Here is a 12700-nt window from a genome sequence, read left to right on the forward strand (position 1 = left end):
AGGTTCTGGTATTATCTGTTTCAAAAAAGTTCATAAGAAAAAGTATAAGTTAGAACAAACTATTTCAAAATAATTGTGCTGTTATTCTTTTACCCTTCAAGGTATACCGATATCAAAACAAGTTCTTTGTGTTGTGCTAGGTTGAATAAGATGAGGGTTTCAAGTGTGTTTAAGTCTAAAATAGCTGAGAAACCCTCCTCCACTTCATCACCATTAGGATCAAAAGGGTTTATGTGGGTTTTACCAACTGTAGAAAGTGTAAGAAACCAACAACATCGATCCAGGCTGGAATTCAACTGGTCCCACACCTGTTATGATTGTGCTAAGTTGGATTCTTAACATACTCGGTTACCATAGCCTCATGATGAACATTTATGCTGCACATTTGAGAAGATATTTATATTTAATAATAAACCAATAAATTTAGCCAATTATTCTGTTTGTTTTGTATTATTTCATACAAGTAACCATTTAATTGGTGTATGTTGTGAGGAGGATCTATTTTGTATTATTTCATTCAAGTAACTATTTAATTGGTGTATGTTGTGAGGAGGATCGAGGAGGGCGTTCAAATAGTGGAGGAATCCCTGCCCCTCCACCAGCACCTACAAATCTTGTACAACCTGCACCAGCTGAATGGGTTCGAAAAGAAAGACTTGGTAAGATGGGGGAGTTCAGATACTTTTGAACATCGATAATTATGTTGTTGCTTGCAATCTGTTTGTTTTACTATCCTAAGAATCCACTTTATTTTTGTTGTATATTAGTTAAATGCAGCTGAGTTGTAAAGATATTGTGTATGTTATGTTTATATCATTTCTTAATTTATAATACATGATCACTTTTTTTAATTATAAATATTAAATTGCCATATTAAATTTTTATTTAAAAAAACTTAATATATGAAGATTTTCAGAAATAAAAAAGTGATTATTAATTTTTGTATATGTTATTATTTTTACGTGCTTCTGTTTTTGTAATTTATGAATGTTTTCTTAAATCAGTGTTATTGTGTTTGTCATAAAGTTTATGTAAACTTTTTGTTTTGTTAAGTGCAATTTTGAGTGTTTCTGTTCCAAAATTTTTAATAATTAGATGTAATGTATGATTTAATTGTATATTCCATACAGTTTACATCACCTTTTATTGTATTGTTTCTCTAATTATTTTAGATTGTTATCCCAGTTTTGTAATTGTATTAAATAATTGACATTGTTGTTTTGTTTTGTAAGCTATCCTTGACTATGGGTGTCCATTTTATCGATTAGCTTTAATATGTTTATTTATACATGTATTTTTAAACTTTTTTGTAATATTTCAGCAACTTTTTTAGTCAATTGGTTGCTTAGATTTTTTTATTTATCATAAATATCAATGAGTTATAACCTAGTATTAAAATTAATGCACCTAATAAAATAAATGTATATCCACTCACAGGTTGTTTATGTAATATATATTCAATAATAACTACTGTATACAGATTTTATATAACTAGTATTAAATGTAGGTAGGTATGTGTGTGTGTTTCTGTGTGGTTTACCATGCATTATTTAAATCTTTTAAGTATGAATCATTTATTTTTTTATTTTTGAAAATAAGTTTTAAAAAGTTATGTGTATCGTGCAATACCTCATTACTTAATTAAATGAAGTACTTACAAATATTCATCTTCCTTCATCTGTTGAGAGATACATGAGAGACATACATCAAAATATTTTTTTTATTTCTCATCATCGATGGTATAAATATTTCAATCTTTATATTTTATATCAGTTTTTGTTTTTGTGAATTCTATAATCTCACTGAAAATAGATCATTTTAAAATAAATAATAAAGTAAACAGTGAAAAATGAAAAAAAAAAAAATTGTTTATTTTTACGCATCATAATGTAAAATATAATCATATGTACTCCGCCATTCAATGGAAATATATATGTATTATTTCATATTTAATGGATATTATTATAATAATTATTACTAAAAGTCAATTTATAATTAACTAATATCTGTTTATTCAGAGGAAAGCTTGAGACAGCATTATTATTTAATATATATTAAATAGGAAATATTTTGTCAGTTTATATATTTGTGATACTAAGCTACCAATACTTGAAAAACAAAATTTCAAACTTATAACTTAAGTGCTAAGTTGTAACAGAAATATTCGAGTGTTTCATAATTTTTTGGATTTGTCTGTTAGTTTCTTAGTTATTAGGAACAAGCGAGTAATACCTTACCTGAGAAATCAACTTCATTATTTTTTTACATGACATGTTATCATGTTATGATCCTTTTCTTTTTCTACCCTATTGCATCTGTAACATAGAGGAGCTTTAATACTGCTCACTGGTTCTTTGAGGAGGAATGTAAACCACATCTATCTTAGTATCATATAAAAAATTCATGAGCTAACTAATTTGTTAGTTTGTTCGCTCATAAAAAATTAAATAAAACATTGCAGACCCTAAAGGAGTAGTTTAAAAATAACCTAAAATAAACATATTGTGGGGTTATTCATTTAACAAATAATGAAGCTATAGCTTCCAGTAATATTGAAACATTATTAAATTATTCCAGGAAGGTGCTGGGCTAATGATAAAATCTGTAACATAGTTGGTGTTATTATCTCATTTTATAATTACCCTATTAATTTCAATGCAGAATTACGTATTTCATTAATTGAATTAATACTCTTTTTTGACTAAACTTTAGGTTTCTCATATTTAGCATTAAATGCCCTTTTATAAAATCATTGTAACTTAATAGTCCGTTTTAAATTTTATGTATTGAACTGACAGATATAATTTATTCTGAATACATGCTGTTTTCTTAGTTTATTAATTTACTTATTCGAGAACTATTTAATGTAAATTTTTAAAAGTTTTTGTCTTTGTTGATTTGTATACTTCTAATAAGTTAAAAAAATATTTTCACAATAATGATATTAATAAACCTTTAATAGATATATTTCTTAACCAGTATTGCAGTGTAAATATTAAAACATGATGTGCTCAAAGATGTACATACTACTATTTTTTTTCTTATGCCTATTAGTCTGGATATCAGTGCATTCATATGAACACATTTATAATATTTCTTTTTGTAATTTATTTTTATTTTTTTTTTTTTGGTTTTTGGAAGACTGCCTACCTCTCATGTTTTTTTTAACTTCCCAGTAGCTATTGATGTTTCTGTTAATTCAATACATTGTTCTGTTATTTAAAAATTATAATCTTGTTATGTTAATTAACTGGAAATAATTGATCTGATAAATTTATTTTTATATCATAATACATATTAAGCAAATGAAATCATTCCAGAATAAAATGTTGAAACATTTCATATCCTATCTTTCAATATTCACTTTTCTCCTAATTCTGTTTTGCTCTGAGGCCTGGGACATGAAATTATATTTCCTTATCTATTCCTAAAAAAAAAATTGATTAGTGGTTATTTGTTCAGAATATCTTTGATGAAAAGAAAATTGGGTGTATATATACTAATCAAATGTCTTTTTCCCTTCACTTTTGAAATCCCTTCTCGGATAATTTATCTAGGTTTATCTGTGAATCCTGCTTTAGATTTAATCACTTTGAAAAACACATGTAGGAGTCCCAGGCCTTAAATGTCAGGCAAAAAGCAGCTGCCTATCTAAAAACACAGTTATTAAAAAGACATTGGAGTAGAATGCAGCAATCATATATGATTAAATTTTAATTAAAAATGGTAACCATCAAACTTCAAATATTCTTTGTTCAATTAATTGATTATCTACATTTTGGACTAAATTATCCATTTTCAAGTTTACTCTCACTACAACATAGTCATACGATCTATTATCTACCATTATAATGTTATTAAATTTTTCCTTACATTAATTAATTACCAATGTACAGTAGTATTTTAAAAAAATTGTAAATTAATGGATTAATATATGGAATTATTTATAATACAATAATGGTGGCTAACATATGGTGATAGTTTAATGTTAATATGTGTTCTAGAGAGATAAACTTAGAAATAGATGATTTAGTCCAAAACATCAATAATTAATCAATCCTTTAGAGTTAATTGATAAATAAATAATGTCTGGAGTTTGAAAGTTGTTATTATTATTCAAAAATTTATTTAATCATGTATGAAATCTGCATAGAACGTTAACAAGAATAAGTGTTTATAAATTAATAGAGTACTACTAGTTTAATCCATCAAAATACCAGATCCAAACAACTATAACAGTGAAGAAAATATGATTAGTTTTTGTAGTTTCTGTATTATGAGATACCAACTAAACAAATGGAATAAATGGTGAACATTTATTTCTTTAGGGTTGATTGAACCCAGGAATTGTCCATCAAACAGTTGTCACTCTGACAAAGCCCATTAATTTTCTTTCAAGAGAAAATTTAGTGTGCCATATAAGGATATGATCAAGGTTCATTTGCCATAGGAAACAGGACTTAATCTGCTGGTCGAGCTAGCTCTATATCAAATATCATTAAGATGTATAAAAGTTGCTAAAATTACACTTCAAGTTCTTTGAACAGAATGTTTTATGATAGCTGATTGAATAGAAAGTTTTATAATGTAACTTGAAAGCACTTGTATAGTGTAATAAAAGTCTAAGATATCTGTGGAATTTTTTTTACTACATTTAGTTTCGTAAGGAACAGTATAAAAGTTAATTGTTCCACAAATTGTAAAATTATTAATGCTTTGCAATAGAGAATTACTAAAAAGTAATAAATAAAATAGTAAAGTTACTTAAAATAATTGAAAAATTTGCAACCCATGTGGTTATATAAGGGTGTTTTTCTAATTAAGTTATTCTTCGGAATTTTAGAACTTTATTCATAACAAAAGTATAAAATAACAAAAAATATTGAGCTTTGAGACTTTTTCTCATACATGTGTCCAATTTCAGGCAATCTGCAAATATCAATAAAGAAAATAGAATTATTTACATTAAATAAAATATTCTATATGAATTATCATTGGTTAGTACCAATGATTAATTATTTCACAATTAATATTTAGAAAACCAAATTTTACTTACATAACAAGCAAATTTAAATTAACCATTACAAAAATATAATTGTTATCTCCAATCTATTGAAGATGTTAACGAGATATTCATTCAGAATTTCCTTTGATTTTTGTTTTAATTTTCATTCATAACTCAAAAATCATTGTCTTGCGACATTTTCTCATCTGCACATCCAATTTCACGTCATCTGTAAATATCAATAGAGATATTAATTTTAATTTAAATTGAATACTATGTTATATAACTGAGCACTGATAATTATCTCACAAATTCATTAATAATAAGCCACATTTTACTTACATAACAAGAAAAATATCACAAATTAAAATTAACTATTACAAACATATAATTGAAATTTTGGAATGTTTAATGTAATATTCAACTCAGATTTTCCTTAAACTTGTTAATTTTTATTCACACTTAAAAAATAAATTCAGAAACCATTGCCTTTCAAGGCTTTTCTTCATCTCTAGATCCAATTCTTCACGATCTATAAATATTAAAAATTCATTATAATTTATATTCAATTATAATTATATCACCAATTCTTATTTAATAAGCCACTCTTATTAGATCAGTGGTGCTCCTTGTAACTAATTCATTTCACATAAACAATGTTAGTTAATTATCCACTAATTAGGTCATTCTTTTTAATTTATAAAATTAATACTAATAATAAAAAGTTAGTATCAACAATATATTTTTATTTCCCCATAGTATTTTAGTTTCACCATGTGTTACAATTGGAACTATTTTAGCTAGTTTGAAGTAAGTTAGTAATTAGTTGAAATGGACAACTAACAATTAATTTAGTTGTAAGATTTAGCGGTAGCAAACCGACAATAACTAAATTAGTTCTAATTTTTTTGGGGAGCTAATTCTTTAACCCTATTAGTTGTTTACCCAATATATTGTATATAACCCATATCCTATGGGTTCTAAAAATGGAAAAAAAAATCGATTTTATTATCGCGCGACTGCATATCGATTTATTTTAACATTTGGGATTTCTGACATACCAGGGTCTCTGTATATGTTTTCTGACGTTCTGAAAATAAAAATGAAATCGACTTCAGGATCACCCGCTTGCGTACCGATTTGTTTTAACACTTCGGATTCCAAGCATATAGGGGTCCCTATATATATTTTTGAAGGGCTGACAATAAAAAATCGATTTTGTGATCGCGCGCTTGTGAATCGATTTATTTAAACTTTTCAAATTTTAAGTATATTGGGGTCTCTATATATGTTAAGCGCGAGATCACAAAATCGATATTATTATCGTTTTCAGCGCCTCCGAAAACATAAAAAGTGACCCCAATATGCTTGAAATCTGAAAAGTGTAAATAAATTGATTCACAAGCGCGAGATCACGATATCGATTTTATTTTCATTTTCACCATCCCCGAAAACATATGTAGGCACCCCAATATGTTAGAAATCCGAAAATTTAAAATAAATCGATTCACAAGCGCGAGATCACAAAATCACTGTTATTTTCATTTTCAGCACCCCCCGAAAATGTACATAGGGACCCCAATATGTTAGGAATCCTAAAAGTTTATATAAATCGATTCGCAAGCGCGAGATCGCAAAATCGATATTATTTTCATTTTGAGCTTCTCCGAAAACAAAAAAAAAAAAAAAAGGGACTCCAATTTGTTATAAATCCGAAAAGTTAAAATTAATCGATGCGCAAGCGCGTTATCGTAATATCAATTATTTTTTTCATTCTCAGCACCTCTGAAATTAATCCATTGACCGAAAAAAACATAAGCATGGCCATATGTCTGATATAAGAACAGTTAAAATAAATCCTGTATTTGGATTTTGGTATTATAATATTATTTTTTAGTTTTTCAGTTGAAACTAAAGATAGTACTAACTAAATAACAGTTTTAGCTACGACCTAACGCTTCATAACTAAATGTTTGTTCCTGATTTTAGATCATAGCTAATTTAGTTTCAGGAGTTAGGTATGAGCAAACAGCTAACAACTAACCGGTTAGTTTTTAATTTCCAATGTAACTCCAGTTAATTTAGCCTTAGATTTTAGTTGTTGGTTATAGCTAACTTTTGCCCAACTCTGATAGGTGGACGCAAGTGGGATGATCCTGCTTATGGAACCTCCCATCAGATTGATAATAGTCAAAACTCCCATTGAAACAAACCTTATATTATGATTTATAAAATTGAACAAATGATAGCATTTTCATTTTTAAATTACTATAATAATTACATTTATGTATTAAGGCTAGGACACTACGCCACTGGACCATCAAGGCCTATACCATACTAGAAAACTTACCAACAAAATATTGGCTGTATTCTAGCCAGTGCTCCAAGATACAAGCCCTACACTGGTCTCATTTTCGCGCCATTCACAAAACGACTTGGGTTCTACCATGGATAGTTTTATTTAATTTTTAAGAAGGGAAACAAAACACAACATAATGATACTACCCATATGCAAATAAAGCTTTAAAAGAAAAGTACAACTAATGATTCAAAATATCTTAGCCTTACAGAACTCCAGTTAAAAACAATCAAAGTATTACAGTTCCTAAACGAAAACTATAAAAAAAGAAAAAACACTCAATTTCATTTATTTATAGTTATGTACTTTTATGTAATTTATTTTGAATTAGTAGTTATGTACATAGATTTCAGTAATAAACATTAGGTTCTACCTGAACTGAAAGTTTTTTACATTTAGTACAAAGTTATGGTAAAGTAGAAACCAGGTACGATTGAATTCACTCGCCAATGTGGAGTGAGTTTAGACAGCACATAATGTTTTGTTTTGTGGGCGTAAACAGTTTCATTACTTTTCTTGAGGATTGGGGGATATAATTCTCCAGAATAAAGAGAATCCTGAAGGTTAAGGAGATTATTTTCCTTCAGCTCTAATTTTAAGAAATATTTATCGATAAGGTTATACAACTGACAAAATCATATCAAGTGGATATATATAAAAAAGGGGGATGAAAGTTCTTATTACCTGTATTTATAAAAAACTCAACAAAATTAAATAAAATATTTTTAATTGTTTTAGCTTCAGATTCAGACCAAGAACGGATGGTAGCCGAATTAAAAGATACTTTACTAACGATAAAAACAAAAAGACCACCAATAGTAATACCGAAGTCACATGTTGCAATTGATGTGATGTCAACACCCGAAGAAGTTTCACTATGGTTGAAAGAAAAAAGATTCAATGAAAGGTAGACTTTTTTTTTTGTATAGTATTTTTAAAAAATGGTAGCAGGTAATAACTTGTTACGTTTTTTTTTTTTTTTATTTACATACTGAAATTTACAAAAATGATGGCTTTCTCACAAGAATGTGGCAGAGGACAAAGATAGCCCGCGAGAGGGAATTGCACTATACTGACCTTAACTGTCAATGAAATGTTTGTTTTCATTTTATCACAAAGGTGAAAATTTGTTGGTAAAATGTGAAATAAAACCATAATTAATAAATAATTGTGAATACAAAAAAATTTGATAAGGTTCATCATCTTTCCCTAATTTAAATTATCAAATACTATGAAGAGGGCGTTAATTTCAACTTTGTGCATGAGAGTTCAACATATTTGTTTGCCATATTCTGGTGAGCGAGCTATAACAATACTAGGTAAATCTGCTATCTGATTGGTGACAAGGCAGTGGCTTGTAAAAAAATTATCTTTTATTATTTTACGAAGGGTTTCGGGCAGGGTGTGGAAAGAATTAGATGGCTTATTAGCACCCTGACTCAACTCCGCGCAATCAAATGATCCAGATAGTGTGTAGTAGCTTTATGTAATCAGCTGGCAGTTGTGGTTAGAAACGATGACCAGCTTCTTGTTGCAGTCTTGAATGAGGATATCAGTTCTCAGTCCCGGCTTTACCATTAATTGTAAGATGATTATTAATGAAAATGCTCCATCTGACGATATCTAGAAGAATTTAGAGAAGTACTAAGAATCCCTTTCAGCAATATTATTAGCTGGAAGTACAGATATTTTACTCACAATTAAGGACATTAAGTTTGAAAAGAACATTGTGGGATATTGAAGAAATATTATAAAGGTATTGAAAAAAAATAAATAAGATCAAATGGAAGTATTGATGAATATCTGTTCACAGGTTAGTCCGAGAACTTGTTCAGTAGGGTTAAACACTTAGAAATACCTAGTGACAAGTCATACGATTGAAAGGATTGAGTCTATTATAAATCTAATAGAAGTATCCTATCTTATAAACTTCCACAAACCTTATTGGGCTACAATAATTGATCCAAACCTAGTCAGTCGAATGAAAGCAAGTCCTAGGTTTACTATGGATGAAAGTAATGGGCAGTACTGACAAAAAAAAAGCTAATTTTATACAAAATTATTTGTTGATCCATCACTGAGAATAAGTTTCAGTTAGCAATATTTTACAAGATATATAAAAATAGAAATAAAAAGGAATGATAGTAAAAGATAGAAATTTTAGAATTACGTTGTCACTAAGTAACAATTTAAGATTCCACTTTATGGAATATATTGTTAAAGTGAGATGTAAAAATTCATTTTTTATTGTATACATGTTGCTCTGTGGCAAACTGTGAATATATCGATTATTGATCAAATGCCGATTGTAACGTTCTGTAATCCGGTTGCGAGTTGGTAGTTGCCAAGGATTTGCTATGTGCTTGTGTTCTTTGTTCTCACTACAGTAAGAACGTTTTATGGTATTCGACCGAAACTAATAAAACAGTAAGAATAGTAAACATTTTGTGTGTCCACCACCCCCGCGTTCAACAGATTATGGGCCCATTCGATATTAAAATTACTACTGCAATTTGCGAAATTAAAATTTGTAGTGAGACAGTGAAAACAGTTCAGTAGTGTTTTTTTCTGTTCAAATACTTTGTAAAGTAAAAACATTTAAGTGCAACCATTAATATAAAATGGATTTCAACAGTCTTAATGAAATACACCAGATTGAGGCACTGACTGGAGCTGAGAACTTCCAAATGTGGAAATTCAAGGTAAACATCTTCTTAAAAGCCAACGGGTTGTTTATCAAGATTTTGAGCCTCCCAGAGACCAGCAAAGTTAAGACTATAAGGTGTATGTACTAAATGAAGCCCAAAACTTAACAGTAACCACAGTAAATCAGAGAGCATTGACTCATATTTTGACTTGTACTAATGCAAGTCAAATGTATGTCAAAATAGGTAACATATACGAGAGAGATACTTCTCAGCAAAAGTTTGACCTTTTGCAAGAATTTTTTTTACTTTAAATTTAAGACTGCGATAGACCTGGCCAGCCATATAAGCTCAATTGAAAATTTGGCAATCAGATTAAAATCATTAGGCAATGATATATCAGATGATATGATCATTTCCAAAGTATTAACAACACTCCTTAAAAAGTATAAATATTTTCTATGTGCTTGAGAAAGCACAGGCTCTGATATGAAAATTCTTTCAAATTTAACAAGATTAATGGCTGAAAGAGAAGAATGTTTGAAAGACGCTCTTCAAATACTACTGAAGAAACAGACATTCCTGTTGCGTTTAAAACTCATGTAAAAACAAATTGAAGGACTACTTCTAACAAGAGGGAATGTTTTTCTTTCTCTAAAAACCTTGAGGTGTGTGTAAAAAAAACAAACCATCTACAGGACTGTTTCTTTCGTAAAAACAACAGTTTCTTTCCTTACTGAAAAATATAGTAAACAATTAATGGAATGGGTCTTAGATTCAGGTTCCACGAGACATATGGCCAACAGTGTAAGCATATTGTCGCAAGCACAACCTATTGATGCTGAGGTAGGTCATTCTAAAAATTGTCCATCCAAGACAGCCAAAATTGGTTGTGTAAAAAGTGACAAGTCAACTGAAAGACGTGAAGTTCTCAGCAGAAATTTGTTGTGGATAAAATAACACAGAACAGTGGATACGTAACTTTTTCTAAAGACAAAGTGAAAATTGTAAAGAATAATCCCGAGATACTTGGAAAATCTTCTGAGGGATTGTATATCGTGGATTTGAAGGTCAATTGAAATGTGAAACCTTAGGCTACTAATGTATCTGGAACAAAAGAAGACAATAAAACATCTGTGTTTGTTAAAGACTAGATAGTTGTTGTTGATGAAGAATCTAGTGGTGGATCCAAAGCATCTAAACCATTAATTTATGTTGAAGATACAAAAAAATTATTTAAAAGTGAGTTGATGGTTAGGTTAGTTAACACTGTCAGCGAACCTAACTCATATTAGCTCAAGTCTACGCTGAAATGAGTGATAATATATCCTACCACACCATCATCTTACAGATCTATTGTTCATTTTCTGGAAACCCATAATGCTAATTTTCAGACTTATCAATTACCAGATCAAAGAGCACGACGGGTAGTGATTAAACATCTTCACCACTCAATCCCAAAGGAATACATAAAAGAGGATTTAGAAGTCTATGGATATAAAGTAAGAAATATAGCTAGCGTTTTGTCTTACAACAAGTCACCACTTCCAATGTTCTTCGTAGACATTGAGCCGGATACTTATTCAGAGGCTATCTATGATATAAAAAAGATATTTCATTGCCGCATTGAAGTTGAAGAACCTCGTAAAAAACGAGCTGTAGTCCAGTGCACTCGATGTCAAGCACTTGGCCATACCAAGACTTATTGCCGTCATCCTTATCGCTGTGTCAGATGTGGGGAAAACCACATATCAGGTGAGTGTGGAAAAACACGCAACACTCCAGCAAAATGCGCCAACTGTGATGGCTCTCACCCAGCGAACTACAAAGGTTGCAAGATCTTCAAGGAACTAAGAAACATCAGAGCTCAAACCCGTCAATCTCCAGCATATCAACCTCAGACACCTCAGCCTTCTCCAGCTCCAAGGATGGACGACCAACGAGCTTTTCCAATATTTCCATGTCATCAGATGGAGCCTAGATCAAGTTTTTCTCAGCGACCTGCTCAACCTTGTTGGACTACTCAGTTTCCTCAGGCCAGACCGTCAGAAGAACCGTCTTCAGGCATGAGAGTTCAGGATCGTTCATTTCAGGTATCATCCAATACTGATATGCCTCTCAATTTAAATAATTTTGTTTCAATTGTTCAATTCTGAGCTAAAGAGCCTATTCCAACCCCTTTTAGCCATAATAAACAATCTCCAACAACTAACACAGTCTCTATGCTCTAAATATGGTCATTAAAAAACTAAATTTCACAACAGACAACAGACAACATCTCAATATTGCTTTGGAATACAAGCGGACTCTTACAGCACAAAAATGAACTAGAAATACTCTTACATGACAAACGTATTGATATAGCACTGATTACAGAAACACATCTAACCACCCGCTCACGACTTTTTATTCGAGACTATTCAATCTACCGAACAGACCATCCCGATAATAGGAGCCACGGCGGAGCAGCAGTTATAATACGTACTAGTCTTAAGCATCATCCCTTGCCATCATATGCTACTTCCCATATACAAGCAGCTAGTATCCTACTTCCATGCCAAAATAAAAACATCACCATTTCCGCAGTCTATTGTCCTCCTCGATTTTCTGTTACACCAGAACTTTTTCAAAACTATTTTTGTACTTTAGGAACCTGCTTTCTAGCTGGAGGTGACTTCAATGCGAAACATA

The 12700-nt window shown here is 30.2% G+C and overlaps 2 protein-coding genes across 2 annotated transcripts in view; one reads left to right on the plus strand and one right to left on the minus strand.

The window, feature by feature from the left end:
* The window catches only part of LOC106677941 (epidermal growth factor receptor kinase substrate 8), a gene marked incomplete in the record, with an annotated part of 45650 nt that overhangs the window by 19967 nt on the left and 12983 nt on the right, over nt 1-12700 (plus strand). The window contains 2 exon segments of the mRNA XM_067044667.1: nt 551-659; nt 8103-8271. Of these exon segments, the coding sequence (XP_066900768.1) occupies nt 551-659; nt 8103-8271 (278 nt within the window).
* Nucleotides 4840-12700, minus strand: part of LOC106677942 (uncharacterized) — a 31410-nt gene continuing 23549 nt past the window's right edge. The window contains exons 3-4 of the transcript XR_010842656.1: nt 5057-5234; nt 4840-4929 (exon numbers count right to left, since the gene is read on the minus strand). The gene's annotated coding sequence lies outside the window, so the exon portion shown is untranslated. The remainder of the gene's footprint in view (nt 4930-5056; nt 5235-12700) is intronic.

Source organism: Halyomorpha halys, unplaced genomic scaffold (assembly GCF_000696795.3).
Source record: "Halyomorpha halys isolate HHAL.00 unplaced genomic scaffold, Hhal_1.1 Scaffold115.1, whole genome shotgun sequence".
NCBI lineage: Eukaryota > Metazoa > Arthropoda > Insecta > Hemiptera > Pentatomidae > Halyomorpha > Halyomorpha halys.